Source organism: Megalops cyprinoides, chromosome 10 (genome assembly GCF_013368585.1).
Source record: "Megalops cyprinoides isolate fMegCyp1 chromosome 10, fMegCyp1.pri, whole genome shotgun sequence".
NCBI lineage: Eukaryota > Metazoa > Chordata > Actinopteri > Elopiformes > Megalopidae > Megalops > Megalops cyprinoides.
The window spans coordinates 19,662,795-19,679,479 of record NC_050592.1 but is presented as its reverse complement, the minus strand read 5'-3'; the positions used below and the strand labels follow the sequence as shown (position 1 = coordinate 19,679,479).

The following is a 16,685-nucleotide window of genomic DNA, read 5'->3' as shown; positions in this document are numbered from 1 at the left end:
CAATAGTCTTTCACTCTAGTGGTAAGTTGGTAACAACATAATTGTAGTGATAGTACAGCAATAACCATTAGTAGGATAGTAGCCATAGTAACTGTAGTAGGAGTGGATGTAGTAGTAGTAGTAGTTGTAATGATGACCACCAAAATGATTGTCAGAAAAAAATCTTTAAATTATTTAGATGTAGACATGTCTTGTGAGCCTCTGTCTGAAACACAACATGTACAACTCTTCACTGATAACTGCCACATTGATATCATCACCCCCATTAATATACTTACAAACAGCAATAAGTGGCAAAATAAAGATTACAGTTAGATTATAATAATCGGCACACTTCACTCCACACAAAACTACACTACACCTCAGCACTGCTCCCACATATTCCCCCATGAGTCAGATATTATTAGGTTTTGTGGAGGACGGGACTGAACATACCAAAATCCAGAGTTGGAGGCCAATTGCCATTCATTTAAGTCAATTCAGGACATGAACTGAAGCTCAATTTAACATTACAGTATTAACAGAAAATGATGAGCAATTTTCAATTTTTGAACCGAATTTCAGTCCATTCCCTAAATTGACTTGAAGTGAAATGAAACTGACCACAACTCTGCTAATATCATTTCATTAGCATTTACAGTGCTCTTCCTCAGTCAAAATTGCCTGACTGGTTTTGTGTCAAGAAGAAATGAACAGGCACTATACAATGGCTGTTAAACTACTGGTGGGATAATGAAGAGCAGGAATCATACACTCACTCAGTCAATGAGTTAGCTGAGGTGGGTCAGGATATATCCAGAAAACAGTAAAGGAGACCTTAAACTATTTGGAGAAATAATGTCAGTTTTTTACCTCCTAAATTTCTCTCCCTTCCTCTCGGTTGCTCTTTCAGTTTTGAAATAGGTCATAAGACTACAATACTATCCTCCAACACATAGCATGTGTATTTTGTTTGTGTATGAAGATTACCTTAGTGTTCCAAACAGACCAAACAGTGTGAGGTCTCCCTAACAGGTTTTCTGACAAGAGCCAGACCCAATTACACCTTAGCTAGCCAGTGAGAGATTGACTGGCTGGGACAACATTGTTTGTGATGCTGCTTTCTTCAATTGCAGCCAAAGGTAATTCACATAGCACTCATACGGCTTCAAGGATGTCATCCACACACTTTAGAAACTAAGCCTGCACCAGACATAGCATTCTGCTGTGGAGAGTTTTATTATTATTGTTCTTGGAATTTGCAGGTCAATTATTGACAGACAGCTTGACCCATTACAAGGTTTATAATGCTTCATTCTGCAATGTCTCAGGTTTTCACCTGAACACTTACCTGTATCAAGATCAGCTTTCACTAGTAAGACTGCCAGGGAGCAGGAGATGAGAACATTCCTGGAACATGAAAGCAAACTCAAAATTAAGATACTGAGGTATGCCTGTAAAAATTAAAATTTTCTTACAGGAGTGTAGCAATAACAATCGTTTTCACCACCATCATCTCCTCACGTAATCTTCATCATCAAAGGTTAATATATCTATTTAAAACATATAAAATCTTTTCTAAATGGTATTTGCAGAAAAGAAAACATATAAAAAAGCTTAAGAAATGTCGAATGCTCAGGCCTATTATTGCATATATTTATTGATTTGATTCTAACATTTTAAGCTTCAATATGCAATTAAAGAAAGGCATGAAGATGGGGGTCAGGTTTTACGATTAACTTATGATGTGAGCCAGTTTGTTGAATCAGCATCGTATCCAAAGCACCATCACAAGCTGCATGGTGGTCAGGACAATTAAGGACTGAAGAATTTCAATGTAGACGTATGTGAAGTCATAGTCAATAAAGCAGAAAATGACTTCAGCCTGTTAACATTCGTCCTCGCTCATTCTGTTCAGCATATTTTTACTCTTGGTTGTGCTATGTCTCAAGCTCTCAAACAGTACAATTAATGCAAAACATTGAAGACACTTATTACAAGCCACGTAAGGTGGTTATAAAAGGAATTTTACCTATTGCCTAAGCACTCACCTGTACAGCATCTTTGGGAAGATAATGAACCTTATGTTGTATAGTATTGAGCTGAAAGGTTTACTGGTTTTCAAAGTATAAGTAAGTGTTGCAGCTTTTATACCTCCTTTAATGCCACTTGGGATGAGGGGACTGGTTTATCACTGTAATGGACAGAAAAGTGACATCTTGAGTTACACTAATGGCATGCACAATCTAAGGATTACTGTGTCCCCAACGCACCTTCTGTAAAAGGAATCTCTTACCTCAAAAGGCATGAATAAATACCACAGAAAACCTTTTGTTAGCAAGAGCATTTCTCACATCATGGGGTGTTTTTTCCAACCCCAAATGTCTCTTCACTTTCTCTGAAAGAAAGATGAAGCTGTCTAAAGTTCACAGAGTTTCTCTGGTGCTCTGACTCCCTCTGTGTTTTGAGCTGGTGCCTGGTAACCAGGTCATGCCCCACGCCAAGCCTCTACCCCACACTGGTGACTACAGGCTTTCACCACTGAAACATAATCTTCCCTCCACGTCTTACAAGGGAATGTACACAGCATGTTTTTCAATGCTTTACAGAACCATCTTGGAAGGATTGCACATGTTTTTGCACACATAAATCCCTCTGTGTGACCAGCTATCATATCTATTTATTTATATAAATAGCCATGCATGTAAGTTAATATTGTTCAGCGCACCCTGAGTTGTCTCCTTATATCTCAATGTCTACATTATATTTATGATTTTTTGTGCACCCCCGTGGATTGCAATTGCACCCCTCTGTATTTTATAGTGTCGCCAACCCTGTCTAGATTTGAGTTTGCTTGACAATTAAGACACAAATTGATTTTCATAGAAATTTAATTGTTTGATAGTGCTAATTAATAGACACATATTCATAATTAAAATCAACCCCTCAAATAAATTCACGGCATTTATGTCAATTGAGCTTAATACATGATCCACTGAATATCCCACTCCACTGGAAAATAAGATAATGTATTCGCTCCAATGTCAAATTTGTCAAACACCCAAAATTTTGATGGACAATCAAATGTAGATCCGATTTGTTGTGGAAGGACATTACCTGTTTGCGTTTAGCTGGTGGGTAGTTCAGTGATTCATGTGTGGGACAGAGCTTGGTATCCTCATGAGATCAGCCTATTTTGAGGTTTTGTTAGTTTATACTTCAGCTATCTTCAAGGGAAATGTCCTTGGAATAAGAAATATACAATGCAAAATAAATGAGAGACAAGTCAAAAATAAACACGGAAAATTATGGTTTATTTAATCTGTTTACAAGGCATTACCATTTAAAAGAATGAACATTTATAATGTATAGCTGGTTCTGATAATGATTATGGCTTAAACCAATAATCTTAGAGTATGTTTGGAACACATGGAGAAGAGAGGAGACACTAGTTCAACAACTCCACTGATTATTTCTGGCAAGAACAATGACCTTGTATGTCCCTGAATTTTGGCTGGAGCCATCACCCAATCTGTTTGTCTTTATCAGACTGAACCACTGCCAGTGAAGGAGCATGAACTGTCTTCAAACAATACAGGAAGTTTGCCCATCCGGGTTTTTGGTTTCCTGAAATTCTGAGGAGTCCAACTGTAAAAAGAACGAATCCTTCCCTATGCTTTACAGAAGTTACAATTGTAACAAAAGAGGTAGACAGTCTGGCGTGGTAGAATTGCATCTCACACTTCTCTGTTAATGTATTCCAGAATATTTCATAGTGGTATCAAAGGAGCCCTCTGTCTGTGGCTTAAAAGACTTTCTCTCAAAAGTGTTAGGGATAAGTGCCTGTTTGGGAGCTGTTGCTTTATTTGAAGGAGACCATTTGCATTAAAAGTATTTGGAAGCTGGTAAGGTCAGATTTACATATGCAAGGCCCCCTGGTAACAGAGTAAACCACTCTCCTGAGTGTTAGGAGAGATGTCAGATGTCTTTCTTTTTTTGGAATTGCTCTAGATTTTGAAGTAGGGCTCTGTTTTTTTGTCACTGTGCTCTTGTCAACAATTCATTTGGTAAAAAAAATGATATATATGATTTGACACATATATGGCAACAATTTAATGTGTATATATATGGAGCCTTGCAAAACTATTCAGACTTTTTATCAATTCTCACATTTTACAGCAAACAGCATATCACAGTTTTTTACTTTTCTTAAAATTATTTTCGAACTTGAAACCAATGTTACCTTAAAAATTATTTTTTAGTTGCAGTGATTTTGAATAAAATAGCACACAGAACAAAATTTCAACTTATCATTTGTAATTCAGTAAAATGTGAGAGTTGGTCAAGGGTCAAGGGTATGAATACTTTTGCAAGGCTCTGTGTGTGTGTGTGTGTGTGTGTGTGTGAATGACACAACGGGAGTTCAGTATAATTAATGTATGTTCGTAACTATTCTGTGCAAGTGTGATAAACTGTGATGACATTTGTGCCATAACAAAAGTCAGAATTGTCCATTTTCCTTAAAAACAGAGGAGAAGAGAAAGCATTCATTTTGTTTGAAAAATGCATTCTTCAACATCATTCAACTTTGTTGCCCAGTCTCCTTTCTATTTGAATGATTTTGATAGTTAAAGTGCCAGTTGAAGTTTCGGGTGGTAGGAGCTGAAAAAAAAATGTACATCTTAATTAATACTTAACTACTAAAGGTGACTTATTATTTCAACACTGTTTAACTTTTTGATATCACTGTATATTCTGTATACTGTATATTCTATAAGACCCTTACCCAAACTACTGTGTGACTAGTTAGATATTAGATTCAAAGACTCAGTGTCACTGTTGTTTTAAGAGCTTTAAGCATTGCACATAAATTAGCTTTGCAACCTAGTTTTTGTCACATATGTAGGTGGTAACTAGCCAACTAGTCATGCAAGCATGTTGTATGGAATAAAACACCTCACAGCAGCAAAAGCCGGTCATTGTATTGCACCAGCATCATGTTTCCCACCAAAGATGCTATATTGTTTATTCACTCATTCTCTGAAGGGGACTTCAGTCACCAAGTATAAAACTTGTGATCCACTGATGAGTGTAGTCTATCAAAACCAAAGTTATTCTCCATCCGCGAGACACATAGTACACAGACACACACACACAGAAATATGACAATATTGTAGAAGGAACATTTCAAAACCAGGAAATAGGAACAGTTGATACTCAATTGATTTGCAACGACTAGCCTTCTTTAGGGCATGGGCTTATTAATTCCAATTCAATAAATCACCAGGAACCTTTTATGACTGTGACCCTAAAATTAGCACACAACAAACAGGACACATAAAGAAAATTGTGACAGCAGCAAATAATTATAACTGAAAGTCGCTCAGAGGCATAACATGATGTGTCTAAATATCATGCATCTGCTTTGGATACCAACAGTGCTACTCACTCTCACTGTGTAAAGTACTCTGGATAATACTGTCTGCACAATGAGTGAATGAATGAATCCCATCATTATGCTCTACGAACGGTTACTCGTTAATGTCACCAGGAGAGTTTGGTTGTTTAGTTTATCAACAGTACAACTGCTTAAATGTACCCAGAGAGAACCGGACATAATCTGTTTTTGAAATTCTGCACATATTCGTTGACCTAAATAATATGTAGAATGCAGAAATATGCAGCTGGCTTGGTGGGGCACACAAACTGGGTTAACTGGGATAACCCATATCACTTTGTATGACTAGTTACAGAAGTAAAAGATTAGCGAATCTGCGCAGCTAATGACGTCCTAAAACACGACCGTTGCTCGACTCAGGCAACCAGCGAGTTGTCCAGCTACCGTGGAGCGGTTGTCGCAGGTTACTACTGCACCTACAATCTCCCTTTGATTGGGAGTGTTTACGCCCCCCGGAGGAATGGAGGTCGCCTCCTCGCTTTTTTCAATACTGTCTAGTATTTGAGTTCAGTGTCTGTAGAAGCCGCCATATTGTCAGTCAAGAGACGCTCAGAGGTAATACAATGTATATCGTTTATGTATAACGTAATATAAGATTTCGTATTTCACGTATAAATAAATGTACAGATTGTGAGAGAATTTAACACGTGTGTTTATATGTTCTTTGAAAAAAGATCCAAAACGCCTTTTTGTTCTTGTTAATTGATCTACGAGTCGGTGCTGTAGCTAGCTAGCTTGCTTCCTACCCTCAGGGCTGTAGCTAGCTAACAAGCTAACGTGAGCTAGCAAGCTATCTTTTCAGACCACTGCCTGGAAAAGCTCTTTTCATCCAACATTAGCTTCGACGGTTACTCATGCTCTTAAGGGAACGATAGTGTTGTTGATGCTGTGTGGTGAGAAGCTTCGGGATTTGGGTAGCTAAATCGGGTCGTTCTATCTGACAATTGGAGAGGGAAACCCACTAAACTAGCTGCCTAGCGATATAGCGATACTGGATTGGTCAATCGAAGGCGAACGGCACCGCATTTGAACCGCTAGCTAGTAAGCTAACGTTAGATAGTTTATAATAGAATTACCTAATTATCTGCCAGACGATGTATGTGTGTAGCTACCTTGTTAGCTGCCTAGTTGCATTAGCCATCAATTTCTTTTTCATCAGATATTGAATGAAAATATTGCTAGGTAGCTATCAAGGCGTGGCAATAAATGGCCAACTGGTAGGCTAAGCTAGCTGACTAGCCAGCGGAACCCGGCAAAGCAAGAACCAAAGTGAAGCAACCTAGATATAGATAGCTAACTCTCAATCCATTTTAATTTTGACCAGCTAGCCAGCTACTCTTCATAAATGAAATAATATTGTGCAACCTGCACATTGCTTAGTTAGAAATTTCGCTGGCTAAATTTTGATTTAAATGGAGGGAAATATACATGCATAACACGGTAAGAGCCGTGACCGGTTACCTTGCTAGCTGGCTCGGTAGGCAATGTTATATAGCCTCACATTTACTAGAAATGGCTGGGCAGCTAGCTAGCTAACGTTAACCGGCAGGACCGGCTGCTAGCTAGCTAACGATATCTTCTAAACCATTGCCAGTTTAACTTACAGATAACGAACTCGTTTTCCTTTGTAAAAGTAAAACGCATGTCATCTAATTAACTACGTGGCCACTCGTCGTCTGACCTTGTTTCTTCTACTTTTGCGTAGGCGTAACGTTAACTAGCGTCAGCTAACAGGCGATATTGCCCAACGTTATTTTTTGCGTCGCTAGGAAAGTCCTAGGCTTTCTCTTGCGGCCTCATCGTGTCGTGGATATACTAGGGTAACAGTGGCTGCAAAATTGGATGAAGTGGTTCAGTCTTTATTGCGGATATACAGATTTTGCGCCCAAAATTCACACACGTTAAGTCGATGGTGTGTACGGTCTTTCTCTTCACACGATGTAATCTTTTCCCATTTGCAGTAGAGCTGCTTACAAGATTTGCTAGCTAGATCACCACAAGCTATCCATGAAAAGTGGAAAGGGTTATTTAATTATACCAGCGATAACGAATGGGATGTGGAGGCTGTGTCTGTGTCTAACCTAACCCAACCCATTAGTTGTGATGGATGTGACTGACACATATTCCAGCTTGTTGATTTTCCAGGTGGTCATAAGAACATTAATGCGTAACCTTGATGGTACAGTAGTTAGAATCGATAGTTAATCCAAAATAAATAAAACTGAGTGCTATTATGGTGCATGCAATTTAGCGTATGTGCATTGCCAATCCCTAAATTAGTATTGTGGTTGGCATCAGTGTTCTGGTTACAGATCCAGAAACTCTGATATTTTTGGTTATTTATCCTTTCCAAGCAAACAGCTCTTTCTGACCAGGTCAGTGACCTGCGATGCAGCATTAATTTTGCTGTATGCTGTTCAAATCCATGAGCTTCAATGGAGATTTATAATACATTTCCCACTGTGCTCCAACTCCAGGTGATCCAGAGAGCAGAACCTTCACCTCCTCGTCTAGAACATGTCAGGCCCGGTCCCGAGTCGATCTCGTGTCTACCCTGAAGTTAACACACAGAGACCAAGGGAGTACTGGGACTACGAGTCACATGTGGTGGAATGGGGGTGAGCATGGTCTACATAATGTAGAAGCTCAAAGGCTTAGTACCATTGCTACTTCAAAGATAGTGATTAGCAAGGTGTCCACACTTCATGTTGATTATTTGAGAAAAATGATATGTCACACTGGGCCAATGAAGTGTCTGTCTCATTTTTGTGGACCCAGCATGTATGCTGGTTTTAATTGTAGCTGAGGTCTAATTTTATTAGGTTTAGTTGAGCGGCTGACTTTATTTTACATATCTACATTCAATCTGTCTTAAATTCCTTGCGAAAGAAACGTGCTGTTACTGACTTCTTTGTGCTACTGAGATAAAGTTGTGCGTCGGTAGTGTCAGTATATATGAACAAAGTCAGTGCTGCTGTGTCCGTTTCATTCGATTGCTTATTCTTGGTCCCATGGAACACTTAACTACTGTAAATGATGTTGATTACATGTCTGTATTACTCGTCTCAGGATGGGAATTACTTGAAATGACTTGCAGAACCCCCTTTACTTTTGACCTTTGGTTTAAGTGAACACATGGGGAACGTCCCATTTTTGTTAGAGAAGCTGAAGTTCTCTCCATGATATAATGTAAGAACCAGATTAGGTTCAGACAGCGGCTCCATCAAAACTGGAACATAGAAAGCTGAGCTGAGTTGGTCCTCAGAGTTGGGTTTGAACAAAGGGCATGTGCTGTAGCACTGATGGAAGAATGAGGCTTCGTGAGTTTGATAATAGTGGTAGCTGTCCCCTAATGTCAATAACTGACTTGAAAACCAATCAAAATGCTTTGTCTGCATAAGAAAGCACAAAGATTTATTGAAGTAAGTGAGTCATTGATGATACATGATGGCTCCAATTGTTTTGGGGCTGATGAAGCTTTACTCTTCTGTCAGAATTGCTAAGTACTCTCACTGTCAGAAAAGTAGTAATTTGCCATGCAGAAGGTTTGTGATAAGTGGCCTGTGCAGAAATGATAAACAATGATGGCCATGATGTTATTCATGTCATTGTTTTATGCACAGCATTCTTGTATGTTTCAGTTGATATTTTCTGTGCTTCAGGAATCAAGATGACTACCAGCTGGTGAGAAAACTAGGCAGAGGCAAATACAGTGAAGTGTTTGAAGCCATAAACATCACAAACAACGAGAAAGTAGTCGTCAAAATACTCAAGGTACAATCTACAAATTAACTTAAGGTTCACTGACTGATAATATTCTTAAAATGTGCAGCAGCATATCCATTTTGAGTATATACCCTTTTTTGTGAGGAACTCATGCTAGCCACCCCTCATCATTGTGTTTCTATCAGAATACCACAGTTCTTTCCAGATGTTTTTGAGATAGATCCTAATGCAATTTTTGCAGGAGATTAAATAATTGTGCTTGCCCTGTTTGGCTTGTGTTGGTTTCACTGACATTCTAAGAATAAAGAACTTGTCCAGGAAGCATGTGATTAATTCCAAAGTTCTTTTTGTTCTGTAAACCAGACCTGGAGCAATTTTGGATGGACATGATAATGGTCTTAGTGTTACTATGCGCCTATGTGACTGTATGAGATAGTCTTATAGACTTGTTGTTGGGATGTGAAAGTCTACAAAAACTGAGTAGAGATGCTTGCACCCTGTTGTAGCCCCTGAAAAATTGCCCTTTATTAATTCATTGTGAAGAACAGATTGTACATTGTTTATAAGGCTTTGTTAAAAATAGGAAGCTGCAGTAGTGGGTGGGCATATGTTCTTCATGGCAGATATTTCTTTTGCCTGGTTTCTGGAAGCCAGTGGAGGTGCATGTGTACTGTGATGGGTGACTTGAGACAAGATTGTTTTACCAGGCTGTTTCACAGAACTCCCTGGGTGGCAGATATACATTTGTTCACATGTGACTTTACTCTTGCTGTGATTACAGTCTCATGGTTAGATGGTTCCTCTTGTAAATGTAGGTGATATACACACTGTTTACCTGATATTTGCCTTCCATTGTACATTGTACACATTTGATGTTGTAAAATGTCTGCCTTCAGCCAGTAAAAAAGAAGAAAATCAAGAGAGAGATTAAGATTCTGGAGAACCTACGAGGCGGCCCCAACATCATCACCCTTTTAGACATTGTGAAGGATCCTGTGGTCAGTTCCTACTTTCTTGAATTCTGTAATGCGTTTACATGAAAGCAACTTTGGATTAGTCAGCGGCTAATTTTCAGTACAATTTTATGCAGTAGTTGCATTAAAATTGTTCCTCCTAAACCCTGTCTTCTAAAACTTGCTTTCTTTAAGCTCTGCCCTCTTCTAGTTTGCCATTTTAAATGTTTCTGGATGTACAGTGATGTCTTTTTGTGTGTTGTTAGATATTTAAATAGTGTTTTATTATTGAGTCATGAAAATGCTTCGAGAAGATTTGAGTATTAGTGGTGCTACATAAAATCGCTGCTATTATTGAATAACCATTGAAACCTCATTGAATACTACACAGTGTTATGTATTTTTGAATATATATTATTGATGCAGTCATAGTTGTAAACTGTAAAGTGATGATGAAAAATAATGTGAATTATCTTTTCTTGATGCCTGTAAGTCTCGGACACCAGCACTGGTTTTTGAACATGTAAACAACACAGACTTCAAGGTAAGTATTGTTGCTTTGTTTTTTTTTTGTTTTTTTTTTAAAGTTTCTCCAGTTTGTGATTATATAGCAGTGGTTGACAGTCTTTCTCTTGTTGCAGCAATTGTATCAGACGTTATCAGACTACGACATTCGTTTCTACATGTACGAAATCTTAAAGGTAAGGTCTTTTTATGTCAGTGTTTTATCACCTGATGCATGCAGTTAAGTAGGTTGGCTTTAGTTACCAGGACAGCTAGCTCCACAGACAACAACATTACAGCCTAGTCACAGGATATTAGTTTTGCTGTGCCATAAGTTACAGGCACGTATCTGGCTGTTGCTGCCATATGTTAATGCACTTAACTCAAAGCTCACCTGTAGCTAACTCTTATCACTGTTGTTTGGCAGAAGACAATGCTGTCAGACATTTGGAAACTGTTACGAGATGGAATTAATGCATGATTGATATACACGTTCTTCTGGTTGTTTTGATGTTATTTGAAAGTGGCATTTCAGAAAAATTAGGGCTGTGGAGCACTTCCTCTTCCTGCCATATTGTTTTAAGAAATACGCCAGCATGCAGCACTTTGAGATGTGTCTCTGCTTGTCGTGTCTTTGTGCCTGTCATGACTGTAGTGTGGTAAACCTACAGGGACATGTGTATATTTATACAAAGTGACAAAACTGATGAGTAGTTTATTGCTCTTTGGTCATGGATATCAAGGTCTTTAACAGAAGTTCATCTTAGCAGTCTCCTTAAATTGCTGTTTTTGAGAAAGCATACAGTATGTGCAGAATGACCTTGTTTGAACTGTCACTGTGATGCAGAAAACTGACTGAGTAGTTTCTCTGTCCTCTGTCGGTGCTTCTACAGATATGAACTTGCATGTTTTTATAGAGATGTGATGAAAAGAGCACACCAGTATAATATACTGTAGTAATGGGATTTGGCATGAATTGGGTCATAATTGGGTAAAAATAAATAAATAAATAATAATAGGTCATAATGGATCAGCATTGGGGTATTGCTTACCTTTGATACTATGATCTTTCTGGGCCACAGTCCAATCACAACACCTAGAATTGTGTCTGACTGACAGGACAGTTATCAGTAACCTTATGCAGAAGACAAGCACAATATTCAGAAGAATAAATATATCAGCATGACCCTTTCTGGGTACAATAGTCTTAGTACATGATATCTGCAGGAAACACTAAATAAAATTCACCTTGCCTCTCTGTCTTTACCTTATCTTAAGTGGAGGTATTGCAGTAAAGTATCTGTAGCAGTATCGGCTAGCTTTGGTCCCTGCTTGTGTTGCCCTGGTTCTAGCGCTAATTACAGTTGAATTGGGCAGCTAAACACATAGGGAGAGGTTAATTCTGTACTTAATTGCTGGAGAAAATCCTTGAAGTGACCCTCAGTGACATAATCGTAGAGTTTTTTCTAATTAGTCTAATAAGTCATCTTTTTGCTTCTCACTTTACTTTTTAGGCCCTGGACTACTGCCATAGCATGGGAATCATGCACAGAGACGTCAAACCGCACAATGTAATGATCGACCATGAACACAGAAAGGTACAGCTAGTCCTGCCTCTGGCTTCTCATGGATTAGAACGTTCATTTCACACTCTAATAGTCTGGTCCAGTTAGTACTTTATCTGTACTGGGAACAAGGTGGAACATATTTAAGTGACATTAATTCGATCCTTTGTTTAGCTAATTTTGTCATTTTCTACTGAGTTGGACGAAACCTAGTAGGTTATTTTTAGACCCTCCAAAAATGCTGTTTTAAAACAGCTTGTAATATTAATTTGATCATTTATCTTAATTAAATTATGAGTAATGAATAATTTAGTGAATTTACAGCTTAAAGTTAAAGCAGAGAGCGGGTTTTGGGTCTCATCATTATAGATGACATGATTTTTATAATTGCAGCTCCGCCTGATAGACTGGGGCTTGGCAGAATTCTACCATCCCAACCAAGAGTACAACGTCCGAGTCGCGTCCAGGTACTTCAAGGGTCCTGAGCTGTTGGTAGACTACCAGGTGAGTCCTGTCTCTGTGACCCTGTGTTGCTCTGTCCGTGTCTTTGTGTCTCTTTCACTTTCTGTCTCTGAGTCCTTGGCTCTCTCTGTGTTTTCCCCTTCCTTTATGTCTGTGACAGTGTGAGTTTGTCCTTAATTCCTGTGTCATGTGAGTCACCCTGTCACACATCAGGCTTAATTCAGACAGTCCCGCTTGTATGACACAGTGCCTTCCTGGACAGCTGGTTGATTACGCAGATCATAGTGTAATGGGTAAAATTTTTTTTTGCTTTTTCAGACTAGATGTTTTTCATACATTCATTCTCACTCCTGAGTGTCTCTCTCTCATCCCCAGTGCTATAAATTCAAAGGCCATCTGGTGCCACTTCCAGATGTAGTTGACCGACCATCTGAACAACATTTTTAATGGTTAAAATCCATTAAACTATGTTGTAAGTCAGAATTTTTCCTGCAAAATAAATAATTGCTGCATTTCTACAAACGTTGTTAAGGTGGATCATTGCAAACTGCATTGTAGTGGAGTGGGCGCTGCTAGTAACTGCCAGTGCACACTTTGTTTCACTTAATATACTCTAGGGTTACTGTTTTGCTACCCTGATATGTTGGTATTTGTAAAAGCTTTCAAGCTTTGAAACAAATTTCTATTCCCCTTTTTTCCAGATGTATGACTATAGTTTAGACATGTGGAGTTTAGGGTGCATGCTGGCCAGTATGATCTTCAGGAAGGAGCCTTTCTTTCATGGACACGACAACTATGATCAGGTAAGAGAGGAATGTTTTACAGATTTTTACATCATCTGTAGGCCATTTATTTTTGCTGTGCATTTAGAGGACTGTTGTCAAATTTTCTTCTACCTCTGTCCTTAGGACACTTCATTGCTGCTGATGTGCTTTCTGATGAGTTTTTTTGCGTTGATGTCTGTCTGGTGATGTGCACATGTAATGTATGTAATTTGTCATTCGCAGCTTGTACGGATCGCTAAAGTACTGGGCACAGAAGACCTGTATGACTACATCGACAAATACAACATTGAATTAGACCCACGCTTCAACGACATTTTGGGCAGGTGTGTGCATTTTAAAATATTTAGTGTCAGAACTTTTCCAGAACAGTGTTTTGAAGTGTTCAAGACATGTTCTGGACAAAATCTACACAGCAAGACAGTCAATGCTCAAATCTCTGCTACAGGTTTGTTAGAGCAGCAACAGATATTCCATTTAAGTAGGTTATGTTTTAGTTATTTTTCAATAAGCCAGTCATTTACTGTACACCTGAAACACCTGGTTATGCAAAGTAGCAGCTGACAAACATGATAGGCAGTGCAGGTCAGATGTTTATGGACCACCTAAGCTGGTTTTGTGAGCCTGTGAACCCTGATTTGAATCTCCTACTCTGTGCTTAGCAGTGAGAAAGGGGATCTGCTGTTGAGGATGAAACTCATAATTAGCTTCTGCTTGGGTCATGTGCCATTTGAGGTTTCGGCGGTTTAAGAAAAAAAAAACCTTTTTTCTGCTTTGACATTTGCTGCTATCTGTGGTACCTGATCTTCTGTTGATTTTCCGTCATGACTGATGGAGGCTTGTTTACTGCTTTGCCTTGGCCGTGACCTTTTGTGCGGGCTGTCAGCAGAGCTGCACAAGCCTGCATATTTCTCAGTACACCGGGCAGGCGGCACCCCACAGGCTTCAATAAGCAGGAAATCACAGGGGCTCTAACACAGAAAAACGGAGTAGCAACTGCAGCACTCTCCAGCGTGTCCATTCAGCTGTGTCCACTGTAGATACAGCCCCTCGTCCAATTTATTTATCGTTTATTCATTACTCAGAGGGTCAGAGAACTAAATCCTCTACAGCAGTGACCTGGGACAATGTGGGTCAGGAGTATAAGGGATTGCATGGCCATTCAGTTGTATGGGGAGTGATTACGAGGATGTACAGAGAGGGAAAATCCAGCTTTTTCCAAATAAGTGGCAGTAGATCTTTAGTGGCAGCAGTAGTCAGCACAGGCACAGTTTAAGGTCTGCTCTGAAACACCGCTCTCTTCCTGCAGGCACTCCCGGAAGAGGTGGGAGCGCTTTGTGCACAGTGAGAACCAGCACCTGGTCAGCACCGAAGCCCTGGACTTCCTGGACAAGCTGCTGCGCTACGACCACCAGGCCCGGCTCACTGCCAGGGAGGCCATGGAGCACCCCTACTTCTGTAAGGGAGCGCGGCCCATGCACTCACACACCCCTCTCCTGTCCCCTCCATGGGTCGAGGCAGATGCTTTGTGCTTGCTTCTCATAAAGAGGACAGCCTAGGTCTCTGCATTATATGCTGTTGTCGTTATTCATTGTTCAGCGTCATAGTGTGGATGAATTCACATCTCTTTTTAGTAAGTCATTGTTTACACATAAAGTGTAAGTAAGGGTTTGCATCTTGAGAGCCAAAGAGTACTGAATCTAGAATGAATCCAAATGCACGTCTTTTATCAGGAATATGATCATCCTTGGGAAGGGTGGGCTTGAGAATCACCAGTGGTTTGTTTGTGCATTTGGTACTCTTTACTGACCATTTTGAAAAGGATATACCTAGTTCTGAAGGATGTTTTCTTGCTATCTCTGAGTCCATCAAGCTTTCTGTTAAAGCAGTGGCCATTGATCTGTATGTGTGTTTTTCTCCCTGGAAATAGATCCCATTGTGAAAGAGCAGGGGAGGCTGGGCTCTTCCTCAGGCCTGTCCACTGCCAACACCCCGGTCAGCTCCTCTAGCATGATGGCAGGTAGGTGACCCTGATTGTTACGGCATCGTACCATAGGCTTCACAGGCAGTGAAGGTGCCGATGCCGCGTGGTGGTTTATCATTGTATTTGCAGTTCTCATTCTACCCACTAGATGGAGGCTCACAGGGAAGATCATGATGCCTGGAAATAGTCAAAGAATCATATTCTGTTCATTCTGGTTTTTTTTTTTAGAAGTTTAAACATTTAGTAATAACTGTGTTACTGATTAGCCAGAAGCCATTATGTTATACTTGCACAGACTTCTAGGAATATTTTAGATATATGACTTTTTTCTTTGCCCCTCTGCAGGTATCACGTCCATGTCTGCAGCTCAGCCTATTGGGAACATGGCCGGATCGCCTGTCATCTCCACTCCAAACACGCTGGCCACACAAGTCCCAGCAGCCACTGGGACACAGCCCTGAACTGAGAACCTCTCAGCCCCGCCTCCTCCTTTTTCATGTGCCCCTGCTGTTGGACACCCCCATCCCCACCCCCCTAATTTGGGACAGGTCTCTGGGGCTGTGCCCGCCCACCTGGGCTTTATTTTTATTTGTATTATGTTGAGTATAACAAAACAACAAAAAAAGAAAAAATTAGGTTCTGTTTTCCCCCCACCCCCTTTTTTTCCTGTACAATAATTCTATATTGAGGGCCGGACACACAGCAGAGGTGTTTTGTTGGCATGTGTGGCTGGATGAAGTGTTGAGATGTAGCTGCGTTCTCATGATGACTGTGTCTAGAAATGCATCTACAATGTAGAAAATTCCGAAGAAAAATGGATAATAAAATTTATTTTATATGTCCCTAAAGTACACTGTGGCTTGAAGCAGTTTTCTGAGGACTTGTTTTGGGGGTCAGGGTATGGGGTTGGTGTTGTTTTTGGCTCCTTATTATTAGGTTTTCCTCCTACCCCGAGACTCCATTTGGCTGTGCTTAGTTATTGGATGTAGGGTGGACTGGTGTAGGAGTCTGTATCTGTAGGTGTGAAGCCACCCTTTTCAGATCAGGTGCACTGGTTATCAGGACGTGTATTCACTGTGCTCTCACTCACAGGGTCAGTAGTTTGCCAACTCCTCTCCCCCTTGTGTTTTTTCCCTCTTTGATCAGCACCTATGACTAATATTTACTTGACGTCAGCAAACATTTACCTCTAGCACAGCTTGTTGCATGTTAGTACAGTAAACTGTGCCGGTTTATTTACATTTGAACTATAACAGCTGCACAGTATGAACT

General features: G+C 39.9%; 1 protein-coding gene across 1 annotated transcript; it reads left to right on the top strand.

Annotated features, from left to right (window-relative positions):
- The first annotated feature begins 5,781 nt into the window (after positions 1-5,781).
- csnk2a1 (casein kinase 2, alpha 1 polypeptide) lies at positions 5,782-16,598 on the top strand. The gene is made up of 13 exons (XM_036538778.1): positions 5,782-5,992; positions 7,915-8,055; positions 9,100-9,211; positions 10,060-10,161; positions 10,610-10,660; positions 10,758-10,817; positions 12,135-12,218; positions 12,579-12,689; positions 13,349-13,450; positions 13,655-13,755; positions 14,739-14,887; positions 15,360-15,449; positions 15,759-16,598. Exons 2-13 carry the CDS (start codon positions 7,955-7,957, stop codon positions 15,872-15,874), a joined length of 1,179 nt encoding a protein of 392 aa, XP_036394671.1. The 5' UTR covers positions 5,782-5,992; positions 7,915-7,954; the 3' UTR covers positions 15,875-16,598.
- Positions 16,599-16,685: the final 87 nt, after the last annotated feature.

Bases quoted from the DNA above. Each gene is read 5' to 3' on its own strand.
- csnk2a1 (XM_036538778.1), top strand. From the start codon at position 7,955: ATGTCAGGCCCGGTCCCGAGTCGATCTCGTGTCTACCCTGAAGTTAAC. The intron at 10,661-10,757 runs GTAAGTATTGTT...CTCTTGTTGCAG, and splicing joins TAAACAACACAGACTTCAAG to CAATTGTATCAGACGTTATC. The intron at 10,818-12,134 runs GTAAGGTCTTTT...TTTACTTTTTAG, and splicing joins ACATGTACGAAATCTTAAAG to GCCCTGGACTACTGCCATAG.